Below are 17,877 nucleotides of genomic sequence, written 5' to 3'. Positions count from 1 at the left end.
TCGGCCTCGTCCTCCCAGCCATTTTGAAGCAGCTTTGGATGCTATCGATGCGATTACATCTGAGGGTTTCAATTGCACGTTCGTAGATTGTGCAAGAAAGACGTGATGATTGGTGTTGGTTCGCCCTCGCTTCAACCTTCCCTTCGTTTCCGCATGCATCGAACACGTCGCCCGCGTTTGCACCCACTTTACTCCACGCGCCAAACATCACTCTTGGGAATTAGCAGGACAACAGCTCCGCTTGTTTGTCGCCAACACCGTTGGTGCCCGTTTTCTAGACATTGTTCTTTCCTGTCAGGATATATACTATACGGATACTCGTGCGCATAATTGGATCACACAGGACCGTTGACACGCATGCCGCGCGCAACTACCGCCTGTATGCATCGTTACCCACGCGCTGAGCGTTGCGCGCAACACTTCGAATGTCAAATCACGACCTGGGAGATAATTTCCAGAATCTAAGCGATGCCGGTATGAAGGGCGCAGTCACGCACTCGAGAATTGCATGACACTGACCACAATATGGCCTATCAGATATCGAAGCTCTCCACGAGATCGTGCAGCTCGCGAGCTCGAAACCGGGACCGGCGTTTGGGCCAGGCCTTTTTGCGGCGTACGACGAAGTCATTGCCGAAAAAAATGCGACTGCGGCGGAAAGCAGCAGATATTTCACATTCATATGTCGCATGCTCAGGGGACGGAAGCCGAACGAGTCTGTTTTCGAGCGGTTCGTTAGTCTCCTTGCAGAGCACGGAATCACGGTCACGCCTTACGACGACGCTGCCACCGATGATGGAGACCAGGAACACGCACAGGAGGCGGGGCAGCCTGGTTTGGGCGGGCTGGTCGGTGCAGAGCGACACAATGCTGTGCTTAGCTCGGCGGAGACTCTTGCCGAAGATGAGGAAGTTGCGCAGTCAAGAAGAAAGTCGAGTCTTGGCGCCTCTACTGGCATATCCGGAGTGCCTAAGAGGAGCAATGTACGAAAGCCAAGGAGGTCGCAGTCCGAGGATACTCATATGCGGGGAATTCCTACCTTGGACAGAGGCCGGATGAATGGACGAGTCTTTTCTTCACAGTTGCCTAACAGGCCGCGAAGAGCGGCGTCTGTCTCTAGCACCCGAAGTTTGAGAATAACGCGATCACGGGGGTCCACTATCGGAAACGCAGATGCATACTGGGCCGATGAATCTGATCCTTCTGATGCCACTCGATCGCGAAGGCACTCTGTTATTGAATCTCAGCCTCCTCTGCCCTTTACAAGTTCCGTGGATGCGCGGTCATTTCTACCTCCTGAGTTGTTACAGAAATCTGAGGAGCAGATGAATGCAATCGCAGAGACTTTTCAAGAAATGAAAGGCAGGATATTGCAGAGACGCATCCTCACGAAATGGAACCACAAAGCTATTCAAGCAAGCGCAAATCATGATCAGATGTTCGCTAGAGCACAGAATCAAGATCGCAAAAAGCTCCTCCGAGACTCTTGGTTTATCTGGCGACAAAAGCTTGATGCGAACCGGCTCCACAGAGCATGGCAGGAAAACGAGAGCTTCTACACTTCAATGGAGGAAATGGCCACAAGGGAGCGCGAAGTAAATCTCAAATGGGTTGCATTCTCTCACTGGAAGACAATGGCTAAAGAGGAGAAGCAGAGGACGTCCATTGCAAGACGCCACATATTGCGCAGGCGATACTTCAATGCATGGAGCAATGTTACCTCTGTCAACGACTTGAAAGTAAGACGCTGCGTGCTCAAAAAATTCTTTGCCGTTTGGCAGCGAAGGCTGCATGCTATTCAAGCAGAAAGTGACCGGGCGACAATAACTCACAATAAAAATCTTGTGCAGAGGACCTACCAAACCTGGTTCTTCAATTTTGCAGAGCGGGCAGCACCTGATCTGCATGATCGCAGGCTGGAAAGAAGATATTTTGTCCTCTGGCGAGGAGCAGTTCGTCAGCTGCTCGAAAATGAGCATAACGCGGAGGAGATAGTGCGCGGCAACATGTGCAGGATGAATCTTCTATCTTGGAGAGCTAAGACCCAGGACCTTCTAGAAATGAACAAGCTCGCCGAAGATTTCAGGAGACATAGGTTGCTATCGAAGAGCCTGGAAAGCTGGAAAAGGGAGGCTGTGCTCGCTCCGAGAGCAGCTCAACTATCTGCTCGTGTCAATGCTAAAATCGAGGCCAATGCCTTTGCCATTTGGCGGAGATATTGTCAGATATCACGACAAGCTGCCCATGTCCTGGAGCAACGTCTCCTTCGAAATGCTTTCTCGGCCTGGAATGACAAGCTTCGAATCGGGTTTCTTCAGGGCCAAATAGAAATCAGGCTCAAGGTTGAAACCCTGTACAAGTGGAAGATTGCGTCACGCGGCGTAGAAGCTGAGAGAACACACGAGAGGAAGCTTGTGCGAAATATGCTAAATGTCTGGCTGTCTAGAGCGCAGACTAGGCATCGAAGCATTGAGGGGGCAGAGCAATCTTTCGAGCTATCGCAAAGACAACGAGCGTTGCGTGTCGCGTATGGAAAGCTTGTATATGCCTCGCAACACTGGCAACAACAACAGGCAGAAGCAGAACACTTCCGACAAGTGCGGCTTGTATATGCCATGCTCGCTAAGTGGCAGCAGAAGAATGCGGAGGTGGATCTGCTTCGTCGCAAGGCTGCTGCTGCAGAGTTCTACATACTCACTACGAAGGCTTTGAAGAAATGGTCTCACACTGCGGAAGAGCATCGCAAGCATCGCAAGCGGGAAGCTTACGCCTATATTCGTCGAATGTGCAAGATGAATCTTGCCAGAGAAATGTTGCGACGAATGCAAATTCAGCTTGCGCATGTGCGAAATTTGGATCGTTTTTCCGCCGAATTCCGAGAAGATCATGTTGTCAAAACAGCTATTTCTACCTTCAGGGTTTGGAAAGATCGTGCGGCGAAATTTTTACAGGAGGACCAACAGGCTAAGCAGTTATATAACCAAAAGATCCTGCTAGATGCCTTCAAAAAGATGGTTCAACGCAAAGATCAGCTGCAGGAGATGCAGACACAAGCAAGACAATTGTCCGCTGGTTCCGCAGCAGTTGAAGCAATGAACTGCCTGCGTAAACTTGATAGACGTTTGTTCCAAATTAAGGGCCAAGAACAGTGGGCAATCGCATTGCGGGATAAACACTGGGAGAAACACGTTAAGAATATGTTAAGATACTGGTATGAACAAACTTTGGTGGCGAGGCGAGAAGTCGATGAGCAAGAGGGCAATGAAGGAGTCGCTGAACGAATTATGCGGGCATCCGCCTCTACAGCGCCGTTCATAGGCGACTTAACGGTGTTCGACAATACGACCTGGAACCTCGAGCCCCTTGACCTTAACCTACACAATTTTCCTTCCCGAGCTCAAGAGGATGTCGATACGACATTCGTCGAAAGTGACGGGATCATAACCTCGACACCGCTACCAGGCTATCTTCGTACTCCCTCTAAGCGCAGTGCTGCACGCGCGAAAGCCCGTGAGCGCATTGCAGCACACTCACGGACAACCATGGGACGAACGATCCGATTTGCAGACCGAGTACCCGCAACAGCTCCACCTCGTCAACAGACGGCTTCAGCTCCACCCGATCTGACCTCTCCTTCAGGGCCGAGCATCACACCTTTTGAACGCAAGCTACGCCAGAAAGGGTATGCTTCACCTTCTCGATTTGGAAGACGTACAGTTGGTCTCCGCGGATCAAGCCGATTTGGCGCAAGTTTCTCCTCGAGCCAGACGCTGGGCACATACACACCTGCCACCAGTGGATTTCCTGGCTTCGAAGATATTCCGGAGGTTAGTGAGGAACGGAGCAGAGATCTGTGAAGTGCATGGCGATTGCACTGAGAATTGGATAGAGCGATGGTTATGTCGATAACGGTTTTGTGATTGTTAAGCATTTGATGATACCCTTTGGTTCGTAACAAAAAAAATGAGACTCTACCTTGCGTCTACCGGTTAACGCGCTATAAATCTTTTTTTTTCCTCACTTGTTGGCAGCCAGCGTTTTGTGTTCCTATGCAGAAACAATGCGCTCTTGTTTCACAAATATATAAATCTCAACAGATGGAAGTTCCAGTCGGGTCACCCTTGGAGTCCGACATCGGGAATTAGTCACGAAGAGAAAGAAGACAAGTTACGGGTTTATTATAGACGAAGACATGATGAACTACAAGAAGCTTCTAATCCACTAGCTTCTAATGTTTGGTATGGTGCAGAGATGCAGATCTTCGTGCAAGGGAGCGTTAGCCTTTCGATGATGGGATAGCTACGCATTGTGCATCTCTCATACGTCATATTGATGGATCACTTTAACGCTGGAGGAACCTGAATGGGCTGCAGAAGCAAGCTACATATATTCCTAGGCGATCCATAAAGTCTGAGCTATTCAGAAACGATTCCAGTCTGAGTTCCTTTCAAAGCAAACGAAGGATTTCAATCCCACCTGCCAATGTCCAAGTCATCACTTGACCCATCGGGTCCAGCACAACCAGGCCTAGAGGATGCATACGCCGCGCGTGACAATCCTGCCACAAAAGAACCAGCCGAGAGGGCGCAAGGCGAGGTAAATCGTGCATCTACGAGTCGAATCACAGATGCGCGCTGTGCAAATGACGTTTCAACCGCAGCAGGAAACAGCACGTCGACATCCTTAGGATACGGTGTACGCGGCGCACCGCCTGGAGAGGAGGCGAAGGGCTATTCGCAAGAGGAGCTAGGACGTGGCCAAGAGCTCGATGCAGACCAAATGGCGGCTCCCGGTGAAGGCGACGTGTACAATGCTGTCGAGGGAGGGAGAAGAGGCAAGACAGGGACTGGTGGTGTGCAGCCAGGCTTGGAAAGTGACCTAGATAGAAAGAAAGAGGAGCAACATGCACAGAGAGAGGCTATCAAGGAAAGTAGGTGGAACTGCTGATGGGACAAGCATGTCTGCGACGTGCCGGGTGACATGTGTTGCGCTTCGCACCACGTGAATGCAAACATGTATCAAACTATACAGCTACACATCTTTACTTTGTGCAAAGGACAGAGTAGTCTTAGGCAGCAGCCAACGACTTCTTCCGCCCCTGACGTCTATTATACACGACGGCTTTGTGAGTTCTCTCCTCGTAACCCGCATCAGGCGCTTTGTGCCCTTCATTCCAACACGCTTGGCAGTAGAGGTCCCCATCACAGCCCAGACATCGTACCGTGGCATCCTCGTTGCAAATAACGCACCAGGACTCGATGTCTTCGTCTGTGTACTGGGGAAGATTTGACTTTGGCTTCACAGTTGAAGCTGGTTTCTTCGCCGTCGGCTTGTTGGACGGAGTCGATGGAAGAGAAAGCGATTTGAACCGTGCCTCAAGCTCATCATCCTCGACACTAGCCAGAACAGGAGCCGTTGAAGGCGCAGAGGGAAGATCATCAAAAGGGGTGGCCTCTCGTGCTGAGCGTGCAGGCGTTTGCGTCTCTGATGGTTGCCCAATCTCGGGCTCCTTTGCCTGGCCGTCCTCTGAGTCTGTGTCACATTCCTCTTTATAAGTGCCTTGCGCTTTCTGCAGCTCTATGTCTGCCATTACCTGTGCGATATACTCGTCCGCATCCTTCTCGTCTTGCTCGTCTTGGTTGCGTGCTTGCTCATCGCCCTCATCTGCTACATAAGCACCATCCACAAGATGTGCAGGTTCGTACTCCTCGTGTGCTTTCTTATCATGTGCAGCATCTGGCCTGGGAAGCGCAGCTTTAGCCTCCTTTAGCAGATCCGTGATGCGATCCTCCTCAGACGTGTTTAACCACGATGCCTCCTGTTCACCTAGCTCCTTGAGCAAATCATCGAGCGACTGCTCATCCTCTACGTTATGCACGCGTTCACTAGGTAGACTCGCTAATACATCTTCAAGTTTGTTCTGGTCCGTGACATCTCTCACTTGCGGCAGTGGAGAACTGTCAACGCTTGACCTTGTGGCAATACGCCGGAAACGCGATGCTATGTCGTCATCCGCTGTGGTTGCTTTTATGGAGGGATGTGGCACTGAGGTTTGAGCGACCTTGGGAACTTCTGTTGGAGCTTTTAACGCGTTCAAGCGTGCTAGAAGGTCGTCGTCGGCCATGAGTTCGGAGAGGTTGAAGGTCTAAAGTGCACGGATGCTGAGCGAATGACCGACTGGAGACTTTCGCTTTTGGTCGTATGGAGTCAGGGCTCAGACAGCAGCGATTCTTGGTCTAATTCAATAGATAGTGGAGGTGAAAGAAGCTTCAAAATCTTGACTAAATTACTGGAAACTCTTGTCAGGTCTCGCTAAATGCGACCTTTCTTGGGTCAAGTCCAAGGACTATATACAACCAGATGCGCAGCTTCTGGGCAATTACTCCTAATCAATAGTTTTCATATTTCTGGTCTTCATCTCTTGGTTCAAATTTTCTTGGATATGACACTTTTGATACCATACCAAAATCATGTGGCAGGTCGCTGCTGCATGCGTCCCTGTCGCGAGATGCGCTCATGCTGGATGGATCTGATCCTGACCGCGTGCCCCTGGGTGAGATGGTCGAGTGAATGGGGAAGCGAATACATGACGTGTTCATTATTGTCGCCGAAATGCAATAGGGATTTCCTTTTCAGCCCACGTCTTCCATCTCAACAGATCGCACCACTTCTTCATTACGCTGTCGGGCCGCAGCCAGCTTCCTCGACCGCTGCCGAACCCGTTCTTGCCATTGTTCGATTGATTCTGGCATGCCTATGGCTCCGTCAATTTTGATTGTCCGCGAATCTCCCTCCTTGCCTAGAACGGTGCCAGCAAACCGTGACGCCTCGCCGGTCTTGCTGTGTTTCTTCTTCAATAGCGTAAGGTAGTCCTCTGGCTTCTTTTGAGCCTCTCCTACATCTTGCTGCTCGTCAGGGAGAAGGCCGGCAACCCTCGCAATATCTCTATACCCCTTGCTGCGGAACCACTTTGCAAATGCAGCAACGTCCTCGGTGTCGTCATCGTTTCTCTTTGCAACCTCCCGCCGCTTCAGGTCATTCCGGTCTGGTATATCTTTGATAGGTCTTCGTAGTAACTCCGTCCACACCTCTTCTGTCGAAGTCGTGGTCGGTTGAAGAATGCCGCAGTCGACCATGGCCATGCGCACGTCGGTGATGTCAGGCTCTGCGTCGATGTGGCTCGTATGTGCGTGCATCAGCGCCCTTGTGGCAAGGAGGACCAAGTATTTTGCAGCAATGTCAGTGAGGGTGTCGACAACTGACGGTTTTGCGCCAGAGAAGCCTTGTGCACGAAGGATCTGAATAATGGCGGGCCGTAGGAGGGCGTGATGTAGTAGCTTCTCAGACATGTTGAAATGCCGAAGGGGCGCGATTTAGTTCCAGATCCTCGAGTTGGTCTGGTTCTTATTTAGCCAGCCTTCTTCGCGAATTCATTGTGTGTTGCGGTATGGCGTGGAAACGAGCAGAGGAGCGTTGCGGAGAGGACAGCCACACCAAAGTTGCGTCGGAGCTTCCAGCTTTCCTGATCTAGACATGTGGCTGCTCTGAATGCAACAACTTGCACGAACACTACAAGAACACAGCACCACATTCATGAGATTATGGCGGACACACAACCCAGAGAAGGTGATCTAAGCTGGAGGCTGAGCAGCCACCCTATCACTCTTCTCACGTTCCTTGGATTCCGTATATGTCAGCGTCTCTCCGCCCGCGCACTCAAGGCTTCAGCTAACAGGTTCCTACAGCTAGTTTACTCGTCTATATACTCGGTCTATGGTTCACTAAGAACTTCATCCTCGTTTTCGTTCTTACGGTCGTGCTCCTCTCATTTGATTTCTACTACCTGAAGAACATCGCCGGGCGACGCCTGGTTGGCCTTCGCTGGTGGAACGAGGTCAATCCACAAACAGGAGATTCACACTGGGTCTTTGAGTCGGCAGATCCAGAGACAAGAGTGCAGAATGCGACAGACAGACGCTTCTTCTGGCTCGCACTGTATGCGCAGCCCGCCTTGTGGGTCTTAATGGGCGTCGTGGCTATAATCAAAATTATCAGCCTTCAGGAGTTGACGCCTCTTTGGATAACGCTCGTCGGTACGTTGCCAAAGTTTTTAACAACCTATAAACACGCAAGGCTGACCTCAATAAAGCCATCGCACTTGTCTTGACCGGCACCAACACGCTCGCCTTTTCACGATGCGATCGCTTCAGTCAAGCAAGTGGTTTGGCGTCGAGCGCTTTCTATGGTAGTGGATTAGCGCGGAATGTCGCCTCTGGCATGGTCAGTCGTTTCTTCAGTCGTTAATCACGACGAGCAAAATTATAGAGAGGAAATGAAAGGAGGCGCAGCGTTCGATGGGCCGATCGTCGCCCTGACATGATTTTGGGCGATATGCGGCCGTGTAAGATATCCAAACCGAATGTTAAACAAAGCATTTTCGGGGTCAATGGGACCGTGTTGCAGACCGGTGATGTGCAGATCCGCGCGATTACTGACAGAAGTTGGGCATCAAGGCACCGGATAACTTCCTCAGCCACGCCTTCGAAAAAGTCAAGCAGCGGACTTTCTTACCTCGCCCCATAGTCAAGAGCGGAGTAAAATCATGCTAGAGGAATCTAATATTCCGAAAGTCTTCTTGCTTATCGACGAACTGAGTCAGAATTAGACCGGATTGCTTTCGCTTATTGCGAAGGTTGAGCAATCATCACCGTAAACACTCCGCCCCTTTCACCCTTTTAGCAAATGTGCACATGTAACCAACGCCTCATTTCTTTTTCACGCAAAGGAGAGACTGGCAACCTTTTTGCGGTTCGCACGCGCGGCAACCTATGGCGAGTGCTAGCGGGTAAGTGCACGCGAACCAGTTGCCTGAATTAGACTTCACTCCTGTACAAGAATTGCTCAAAATCTGCGTTCAAGACCCCTGAAACGTTGTTCATAATGAGACTAAAATCATTTTGATAGCATAAAAGCAGTACCATTCGAGGATTTCTTTGCAAAGAGCCGGCTGAAAATAAATTTCCATTCGAGGGCTAAGTAGGAGCACGTACAATCTGTGATTACCTTCCTACGGATCCTTCACTGCCACACCAATCACTTGGACAGATGGTGGTTTTCACTACATCTGGTTTCCACGCTTTCCATCCAGATTTTCGGGCTTCTTTTGTCCTCACCGGTGTACGAACCGTAGGTCTGAGGCCGAAACACTGGATACGCCAAAGTCATCGCTCCTTGTACGCCGGTACCTTTTTTGCCTTGATCATCGTGAATTCAAAAGGCCAGTTTAACTAGAGAAAGGGCGAGGAAGGCGGCTCCTTAGCCACGAGCGTATAGACTAGGGCTGTGCTCAATTCGTACCCTTTCAAGTCGTAGTCATGTCAAGAGAATTCCGGTCTGGTAGCTTTATTGCGAACCATGCGTGCTTGGGCGGCTAGTCCTGTATATAAAACTACGTTGCATCACCTGTTGTCCGTCTTCACATTAACCCTCAAGTAGCTGCCGGGACATCTTCAACAGACGTTTCTCATCCAGCTTTTGGAGTTCTGTCTCACAGGTATTTTTGAGCTCTGTGGCCCCGTCTCCTTCAGCACTGCTCTTTCTATCCTGATTCTCTAGCCCCCAAAAGTATTTATGCCCTCTCTGCGAGAACGAGCCGGCAGCTTTATTCGGAACATGGTTCTCAATTTTCGACATCACCATCGAATCTCCTTCACAGAACGCAATGACAGCACTCAGCTCGCTCGCAGATCTCGCTCCTTCCTCGAGCGCATGGGCATCAGGGGTAACAGATCTGAGGAGCCGCTCGACACCGCAGTCATCGGACCCGAGCCCTCTCCAGCAGTTACGACAGAGGCGTTCGATCGTGGACCTAGAAGAAACGACCTATGGATCTGCTGTCAACGTGGAGAAACGAATAGAGCTGACGTGGAGCAATGCCCGACCTGCGGGCACATGAGATGCGACTCGTGCCGAGAACCCAATCAACAAACGGAACATGTTGTGGCATTATGAACACTCAGAAATCGATATCCAGAGCTCACTTTGATATGCCATTCGGGTTCGATCGCTTACGGCTGATCTGTTTCCTCCTTGAAATAAATGCGAAAATGATGCTGTGGGGTGTGTAATGCCTCTAGGATTGATTCTCCTTTGTCGTTTTCATGCTCGGCTGGATTTTTCTTTTCTTTTCCATTTGTTAGTCTGATACTCCTTAAACCCCATGATCGTGGCCCTGCGACAAGGTTTTGGGCAGGTTCACACCATGTCCATGGAACAAGCAGTTCGCCTTCAAATTGGTGGTCATGTAGCCTCTTCTACTCTAAGATGTTGCGTTTTGATAGATAACAATACACGTTCGATTTTCATCCTTTGCATCCCGAAGTATATATTATGGTTTTCTCAGCTTGTAGAAGGAACCCAAGATACTATGTAGTTACGGAATGGTTCATTTCGTCCAGCCACGAGCGTGTCTTTCTTCTGTCCTTGGAAGAAAAGCTCACTGCTATCACCAGCCAGCGTATGTAGATAGATGACTAGAAAGGCGCATGAATTAGTCGCCAATTGCGCTTTAGGGAACTGGCTAACCCTTCAGGCATCGTGGTGGCATGTAGGAGGCCGTCATTCGCTACGGCGGATAGGAGTAGCTGGAGACGTAGATTGTAGCCATTGAATCACCATCATAGGTGCGCAAAGGTAGACTTATCAGCCCGTTCGACTCGAACGAGTCTGATATTCACTCTAATGATCATAGCTAGGACCTTGATTCGCGAAAGAAATGCTGAACTGGAAGATTGAAGTTCACTAGCAATATCGCCATGACCCATAGTCGAAATCTTTTCGAGAAGGAAATTGATTTAATGGAACAAAGGGCGTCTAAGTTCCGAGAAACGAATGCGGTCGAGTTTAACGACTCTCTTCTCCTGCGTAAGACCCGCGATTGCGGTCCAAAGAAATAGTCACGGAGCGATCCGGAAAGCGTAAACCAGGAGCTGGTCATTTTGGTCAGAGGATATTGATTGATTTTGCTTTTTGTCAGCCAATTATTTTCCAGCGATTTGCTCGTCTGTCTGCGCGTCGCCATTAATCATCCTAATGACGGTCATCGCTCTCTCAAATGTCCAGATTGTGACGGCACTGGTGGGTGCTGCTTTGACAAGTGCCACGGTGAGTCCTCTATACATGCCGCGAATACCCTCCCGTTGCAAGATAAGCTTCAGCGTGCCCATGACTCCACTGTACTCAGGAATGTTGGCGTGCACGTATCGTTGTCTACTCGGTCCCTGGACCTGTAGTCTCTTTCGGACCGTGTCCAGCGGATACACGGCAGTCTTGCTCAAGACCGAGGCGGCGATTCCGGCAAATCCGTCAGCCGAACCCATCCAGTCGAGTGGCACAGGCGAGTTGTGAATTAGCGGTTTGAGGCCCTCGTAGAAGGTGAAGAACAGTCCCATGTACGGAATGATTTGTGCATTTGCGGCCACGAGACCGCGAAAGAAGCCTTGCGTTCCTTCTCTGGCTCTTATTTCCCGCACGGCGTATCGCAGGCCCAAATACACCTTGTCTGTTCCTTGTGCTGCGAATCGTGTACGTAGTAGATCCAAAGGGTACGTGGCCGTTGTGGCTACGGTGCCCGCGAAAGCACCGGAGATGAAGCTACGAGCCGCAGGACTGACTTGGAATGGCAGGGCATCGCTCTCGAGGGCTAGGTTGGCGGTACGATATGTGAGGAACTGCAGAGCACCATACGAAAGGTACAGGCCTTCGGCTGGTATGTTGCCCTTCCACAGCGCGGTAAGACCCTCATCCTTCAGAATCTGTTTGAGCGTTCCAACAATGCCCTTGTATGTCGGCCTGCCAGCGGGAGGAAGTGACAAAGGATCGCTGAGGGAGTGGATCTGCAGCTGAAGGCGGATCTTGATCACGTCAAGCGGTGCGACACAGAAGCTTGATTGGAAGTCAGCCAGACATCAGGTAGCGCGTGGACGGCGCGGAGAGAAGAATAGAGATGCGCGCACCGTGAGACCAGCCCTGCTATTGCACCCGCTACTACGACCTGTGTTTGTGTGCCCTGCTCCACGCATCAGCATGGCATGTCAAGCATGTCATCGTGATTCGAAGGCGCGTGCGCATACTTCATCTCGCAGCTGCTGTACGGACCCAGCCATGCACTTGGCTGTGCCAACAGTCTCTTCCAAAGACTGATCATGCACGCACAAGGGACGATCAGGGCAATTGCACTCGGAGAAGCACGCCTGAAGGGGCCGAGTGACTGGGAGATGGGCGTCTTCCAAGTACGCTGGAAGCAGATCAAGCTGGGGTTTCTGGTGCTTGGAGACAGACAAGGGGAGGACACGGCCACGGTGCAAGAGCGAGCTCGGACGACCGGCCATGGCGTGTTTGCGTGCGCTGGGCAAGGCACGAAGACCATCAAGCGACCGTCCGGTTCCGAGCCCGCGCAGTGTGCAAATAGCCGGCTCCAGCCTGCAATCATGGCTTCCCTTCCCCAGTCACTCACTGAGCAAGGAAACCTATTCTTACCATGGCCACCAGGCGAGCCTTGTTCCAGCTGCGCCAGAGAGGCTGCTGCAGCACAAGAGCATGGAGTATGAAGGCGCGCGTGCCCGCGCGGGGCTTTGCCGTGTCCAGCAGCACACGGCAGCAAACTGTCCAGACCACCTCCGTCTCGGACGGGGTGGCGCCACACATTCTTGGATCGCAAGCACAGAAGCTGGCCTTCGAGGACGGCAGCAGGGCCTCCTCTCCGCCAGCCTTTAGCCGGCGTATCACGGTGGACATCGACGGCCGGCCCGAGACGTTCGACAGCATCTGGCTCCGAGACTCGTGCCGATGCCCCAGGTGCAGGAATCCGTCGTCGACGCAGAAGACGTTCCAGACGGCAGACATACCTGCCACGATCGAAGGCAGCGCCCAGGTGACCACGGAGCTGGAGGATGACGAGGTGCTTCTCGTCAGCTGGAAGGACGACATCGAAGGCTGGCCGGAGGGCCACCAGACGGCTCTGCCCCTCGACTTTCTTCGTCACGCTCTTCAGGAAGAGCGGCGCTTCAAGTCGCGTAGGCACAGCGAGACGCCGCGCACCCTGTGGGACTCCCGCACGATGCAGCAGGACGTGCAGTTCCTCGACTACGCGTCGTACATGCGCAACGACAAGACGCTGTACAAGGCGCTGCGGGCGCTTGACACGCACGGCCTGGTCTTCCTCAGGAACGTGCCGGACACGACCGCGACCGATTCGGCGGCGTCGGTCAAGTCGATCTGCGAGCGCATCGGTCACCTGCGCACCACCTTCTACGGCCAGACTTGGGACGTTCGCTCCGTGCCGGACGCCAAAAACGTCGCCTACACGCACGTCTTCCTCGGCCTGCACATGGACCTGTGCTACCTGGACCTGACGCCGCACTTGCAGTTCCTGCACTCGATGCGCGCCCGCGCGCCCGGCGGCGAGAGCATGTTCAGCGACTCGTTCCGCGCCGCTGAGCGCATCCGCCGCGAGGCCCCGCATCTGTTCGAGGCGCTGTGCACCTTCCCCGTCACCTTCAGCTACTACAACGACGGCCAGGCCTACCGCCAGGACCGCCCCACCGTCGAGCTGCTCGATCCGTCCGACCTGTCGTCGCCCATCAAGTTGCTCAACTACTCGCCGCCCTTCCAGGGCCCTTACGCGCGTGATATCGGCTCCGACGACGACGCCGCCAAGCTGCGCACCTTCCACGCCGCCATGCAGCGCTTCGACGCCCTCGTCAACGCCCCGGAAAATATGTTCGAGTACCGCCTCGAAGAGGGAGACTGCGTCATCTTCGACAACAGACGGGTCCTGCACGCGCGCAGGGCCTTCGACGCCGATAGGGGGGAGCGCTGGCTGAAAGGCGCGTACGCAGACCGGGACGTGTACTCGAGCAAGTTGCACGTTTTGGAACAAATCTACGGTAAGGCCTGACAAGCGCCGCCTCCGCTTGGCCGTAAAAGCATCAGAGGTGCGAAGCGAAGATGGAAACAAAGAAAGAGAATGGTGAAAGTCATGCCGTATCAAATGAAAGTCGTGGTCTATTCCCACATACATGGATGGTGTCATGTATCCTTTGTACGTAGTTTGTCTAGCTGCTTGGCTGCTACACATAGATTTATAGTACTACATGAGATCTGACCGCCTCCTCAACGTGCGGTCGCAGAAGAGTCTAAGGATCGCTTGCATGGACGAATGAAAAAGAAGAAAGAAAAAGAAAAAGAAAAAGAAAAAAAAAAAAAAGCAAACCGTCAAAATTCGCTAAATGCAATTCAGGGGGAATTTTGCGCTGCGCTACTACGTCCTTCTCATTTTATGATCTCACGACGACCAAGTAAAAGAGAAAAAACCAAAGACAAGGAAACCGTTGCAAGAACGCTCACGAACAATTAAGACACTCGTGACCGTCACTCAGTCTGATCATGCTCCGTCACTGTCCATCGCCTCTTCGGTACTGGACCAAGTGGCTTTCGGTCTCCCGCAGTCCACAGCCAGTTCCGCTGACTTAAGCTCCGGCTAGGCAGCGGCGGCACCTCGTCATAGTCCTCGTCCTTAGCAGCCTTTTCAGGGTTCATCGGGCTCGAGGGTCGCGAGATCCTGTCGGCATTATTCGATGTTTGCGGAGAGTGAGCAGGCATGCCAATCGACAGTACGGGCATTTCGTCAGCGGTACCGGATGAGACGGTCGATGTACGGCTCCACAGGCCCGTGGATGTAGAGGAAGTCACCGTAGAAGGACTTAGTGGGGCTTGGGTTAGTGGTGCGGATGGCGTGATACTGGGCCGTCGTATGCTGCCAAGAGCAGCGCTCACAGCTCGCTTCGGCTGGAGCTCCGGGCTTTTTGAAGGGTGAGATAGAGAAGCAAATGAGGGAATTTGAGGAACCAAGTGCGGTGACGCTAATGCAGAAAGCTCGGTAGCGCGTGCTCCTGCGCGTAGATGGTTTGTGGAACTGATGATCTCCATATCGTAGTCATCTGCTGTATCCATGTAGATGGAAGATCTTCTGCGACCTGAAGGTGATCCGTTACGATTGTTTAGGGATTGGGCCTTGTCTTGCGAGGCAGGATCGGGCTCCTTTCGTACAGCCATGGACAGCGATGTTAGACCAAAGTCGTGCAGGACCGGCTGATTCGTCAGCGCACCAACAAGAGCATTGCATCCAGCAGCATGCGTCACCAAGATGACAGTGAGCTCATAGTCGTCGTCCTGCCCTTCGTTGGTGTCGTGTTCCAGAGCCAATGGGTCCTCACGGTCCGGATGGAACTCTGGCGTGTGCTTCGTGTACCACTCGATCATTTTCGACAGACCTCTTCTGAATCTCTTGTGCATCGCGCTCCATTCTTCGCCCAACTCCCCGCCATCGCCCCAGTCCTGAGGGAAACGCATGCTGTCCCATAGCAGATCCAGGTCGACGCATGCATCGCGTGCATGGCCACAGTATCCTCGCGGAATCGGGTCGGACGGAGCCACAGCATATGCTGGAATCGGTGGGTCATATGCAGCCTTGGTCGGCTTGAGCTGGGAGAAGACAGGCTTCGCAGTGGCAGGCTTCTCTCCGAAGCTATTTGCACTGTTGGACCGTTGCTTGTGCAGGGTGCCCATGAGCGACAGCTTGTCAAGCGATATGTCCTCGTCCACCACAGCCGTGGCTGGCGCCTCTTTCGATATGTTCGCCTTTGACCAGCCACCGGGGAAGTAGCCCGGTCTTGACGTGCTTGTCTGGAAAACTTCAATCTGCTCTTTCCGGAGCAAGGCTGCTTTTGCGGCAGCCACCATCATGGTCGAGCTAGGTGGCGGCGTCATGCGCTCGAAGTAGTCCGGCGACAGCCATTCGCCCAGAAACGCATCGACGCGTAAGATGGTTTTGATGTTGACGTTGTCTGGTGTCGTCAATCCGACTGCTTTGACCGAATAATCTTCCTTTCCGTTCTCGTTGTGATCAGCTTCATCTTTGGTCTTTCCCTTCTGCTCTGGCAGCTCCAAGGACTGCGCCATGCCAGCGGCAATGGCAACAGACGTCTGCAGACATCTTAGGAACGGAGAGGTGTGGATGACCACCTTCTGTTTCTTAACAGGAGGCGACGGCTTTCCGTCCGTAACACCGCCTCTGGTGCCTCGGGCGCTTTCGAACTTGGCCTTTTGTTGGGCGGCTCGGGTGCTGAGGATGTTCGCGATGCGCGCGCCCAAAGCCTTCGCCTGGTTCCACCCTCCATACGTCAAGGGCGTATCGTACGGCGCAGGCGATGTCAGATGCCAGTTTGCATCAGCGGCATCGAGCCGGGCGCCGTGTCTAAGGTGGTTCAGTCAGCTCATGCAGGCTGGCTTGACGGGGAGTGGCACGAAGCTTACCGCACGACGAGAATCGCAGAGGGAGCGCGGGTCATGATGAGCGAGACCAGACAGCCTTGTGCAGGGGCAAGAGCTGATGTCAATTGCTCACTCAAGAGAACCCCATGACGACGGATCACAACGCGGCAGGGTCAACTCAATCCTGTGCCTTGCTGGTGCTCGCTCTGTCTGGGGAATTTTTTTTGAGGGGGTAGGCTGCCGCGGCGGAAATCTAGACGCGGTGGGGTCTGGTCATGCGGGCTGGCGGCGTCTTGACTCCGGCCTGGATTGGTAGGCAAGAGAAGACGACGGGCAGCAGAGCAGAGAAAAGCATTGGAGATCAGCTTGAATCGTGGGTGGGGGACGATGGCCACGTCCTGGTTATATTGATGGACATCTCGGCATCGTCTGTTGGGCAAGCCGCCGCGGTTCCATGCAGGATTACCTCAACTTGTGGGCGGACAAAAACACGCGCCCGGCGTCTAAACACTCGACGCTCCGGCCGGCCTGGGCGCGGGTCACGTGATCCGCGCTCAGTGCACACCACTCTTGGAGCTTGCAGGCAGTCTGGAGCTGGAGTTGGAACGCGGCGGAGTTGCGCGTCAAAGGGCGATAGACTGACGCAACCGCGTGCCGGAACACTCACGCTCGAGGTCAGCCGGACCGAGTCCAGAGCGGTGACGAACACACACGGCCTGCCGCTCTCTTTCGCCGCCGACGTTTGTCGTGCACGAGCCTGAAAAATTGTGGTGAGCAAATGCGGACTAGCGCAGACCCACCTGAACTGGCCAAAGCTCAATTTCCAACACCACAGCGAATTTCGTCCTTATTGACCGCCCCGTCAACGACAAAACCCCCATCGCACACAGCTCGCTCAGAAGCCAGACGTCGCTCATCCACCTCAATCACCACTCTTCGACTCGCCCTTCCGCTCTCTGACAGCTTTCCAGACAGCTCTTCATCATGGTAAGCCCCGTCCTGTCCGCTTTCCACAAGCCTTTTCCCCTCTCTCGCTCGTGGCGAAATTTCCGCACACGTACGCACACGACACCCTCACCACTGCAATTGCTTCTCGACCGCCCACGTCGTCCCTTCACATTGCAAAGCGCCTTTCCCCACCTCAATGAGACTCGCACAGCTGACTTCGTCACCTCTAGGTTCTCGCTGTTGACCTTCTCAACCCCTCGCCCGCTGCCGAGGCGCGGAAGCACAAGCTCAAGACTCTTGTGCCCGCCCCACGCTCCTTCTTCATGGACGTCAAGTGCCCGGGCTGCTTCACCATCACCACTGTTTTCTCGCATGCTCAGACCGTCGTCGTCTGCCAAGGCTGCTCGCAGGTCCTGTGCCAGCCCACCGGTGGCAAGGCCCGTCTCACAGAGGGCTGCTCCTTCCGGAGAAAGTAGACCAGCTATTCCCACCCTTCTCTTCAATCCTTCTCTTTTCATCATGATGGCATGGACGCGATGATGGGCAACCGTTCTTGGTTTTGTTTTTCTTGATCATTTTCGACGTGGAAACGATGGA

The 17,877-nt window shown here is 53.1% G+C and overlaps 9 protein-coding genes across 10 annotated transcripts; 4 read left to right on the top strand and 5 right to left on the bottom strand.

The window, feature by feature from the left end:
• The first annotated feature begins 223 nt into the window (after positions 1–223).
• Positions 224–3,970, top strand: PV09_01495 (uncharacterized protein). Its single transcript, XM_016354390.1, has 2 exons — positions 224–474; positions 538–3,970. Exons 1-2 carry the CDS (start codon positions 426–428, stop codon positions 3,855–3,857), a joined length of 3,369 nt encoding a protein of 1,122 aa, XP_016217402.1. The 5' UTR covers positions 224–425; the 3' UTR covers positions 3,858–3,970.
• A 216-nt stretch (positions 3,971–4,186) lies between these two features.
• PV09_01494 (uncharacterized protein) lies at positions 4,187–5,103 on the top strand. The gene has a single exon (XM_016354389.1). It carries the CDS (start codon positions 4,483–4,485, stop codon positions 4,945–4,947), a length of 465 nt encoding a protein of 154 aa, XP_016217401.1. The 5' UTR covers positions 4,187–4,482; the 3' UTR covers positions 4,948–5,103.
• Positions 4,950–6,234, bottom strand: PV09_01493 (uncharacterized protein). The gene has a single exon (XM_016354388.1). The coding sequence runs from the start codon at positions 6,122–6,124 to the stop codon at positions 5,069–5,071; it is 1,056 nt and encodes a 351-aa protein (XP_016217400.1). The 5' UTR covers positions 6,125–6,234; the 3' UTR covers positions 4,950–5,068.
• Positions 6,235–6,268: 34 nt separating this feature from the next.
• Positions 6,269–7,505, bottom strand: PV09_01492 (uncharacterized protein). Its single transcript, XM_016354387.1, has one exon. It carries the CDS (start codon positions 7,347–7,349, stop codon positions 6,633–6,635), a length of 717 nt encoding a protein of 238 aa, XP_016217399.1. The 5' UTR covers positions 7,350–7,505; the 3' UTR covers positions 6,269–6,632.
• Positions 7,506–7,530: 25 nt separating this feature from the next.
• On the top strand, positions 7,531–8,795 carry PV09_01491 (uncharacterized protein). Its single transcript, XM_016354386.1, has 3 exons — positions 7,531–7,692; positions 7,746–8,093; positions 8,150–8,795. The coding sequence occupies exons 1-3, from the start codon at positions 7,602–7,604 to the stop codon at positions 8,302–8,304; spliced, it is 594 nt and encodes a 197-aa protein (XP_016217398.1). The 5' UTR covers positions 7,531–7,601; the 3' UTR covers positions 8,305–8,795.
• Positions 8,796–8,983: 188 nt separating this feature from the next.
• On the bottom strand, positions 8,984–12,389 carry PV09_01490 (the record flags this gene model as incomplete). Of its 2 annotated transcripts, XM_016354385.1 has the most annotated exons (4): positions 8,984–9,882; positions 9,942–11,943; positions 12,015–12,067; positions 12,132–12,389. In XM_016354385.1, the coding sequence occupies 3 exons, from the start codon at positions 12,387–12,389 to the stop codon at positions 11,040–11,042; spliced, it is 1,215 nt and encodes a 404-aa protein (XP_016217397.1). In that variant the 3' UTR covers positions 8,984–9,882; positions 9,942–11,039. The 2 variants fall into 2 exon arrangements, with proteins under 2 accessions (XP_016217397.1, XP_016217396.1); XM_016354384.1 differs by having other exon boundaries at positions 8,984–11,943.
• A 49-nt stretch (positions 12,390–12,438) lies between these two features.
• PV09_01489 (uncharacterized protein) lies at positions 12,439–14,252 on the top strand. Its single transcript, XM_016354383.1, has one exon. The coding sequence runs from the start codon at positions 12,539–12,541 to the stop codon at positions 13,955–13,957; it is 1,419 nt and encodes a 472-aa protein (XP_016217395.1). The 5' UTR covers positions 12,439–12,538; the 3' UTR covers positions 13,958–14,252.
• Positions 14,242–16,756, bottom strand: PV09_01488 (uncharacterized protein). Its single transcript, XM_016354382.1, has 2 exons — positions 16,375–16,756; positions 14,242–16,315 (listed from the first exon to the last, which is right to left on the bottom strand). The coding sequence occupies exons 1-2, from the start codon at positions 16,407–16,409 to the stop codon at positions 14,431–14,433; spliced, it is 1,920 nt and encodes a 639-aa protein (XP_016217394.1). The 5' UTR covers positions 16,410–16,756; the 3' UTR covers positions 14,242–14,430.
• A 502-nt stretch (positions 16,757–17,258) lies between these two features.
• Positions 17,259–17,801, bottom strand: PV09_01487 (uncharacterized protein; the record flags this gene model as incomplete). The annotated part of the gene is made up of 1 exon (XM_016354381.1): positions 17,259–17,801. One exon carries the CDS (start codon positions 17,799–17,801, stop codon positions 17,259–17,261), a length of 543 nt encoding a protein of 180 aa, XP_016217393.1.
• Positions 17,802–17,877: the final 76 nt, after the last annotated feature.

The sequence above is a fragment of the Verruconis gallopava genome, assembly GCF_000836295.1.
Source record: "Verruconis gallopava strain CBS 43764 unplaced genomic scaffold supercont1.4, whole genome shotgun sequence".
Classification (NCBI taxonomy): domain Eukaryota; kingdom Fungi; phylum Ascomycota; class Dothideomycetes; order Venturiales; family Sympoventuriaceae; genus Verruconis; species Verruconis gallopava.
The sequence above is the reverse complement of the archived record's forward strand: the minus strand, read 5'-3'. Positions and strand labels throughout refer to the sequence as shown.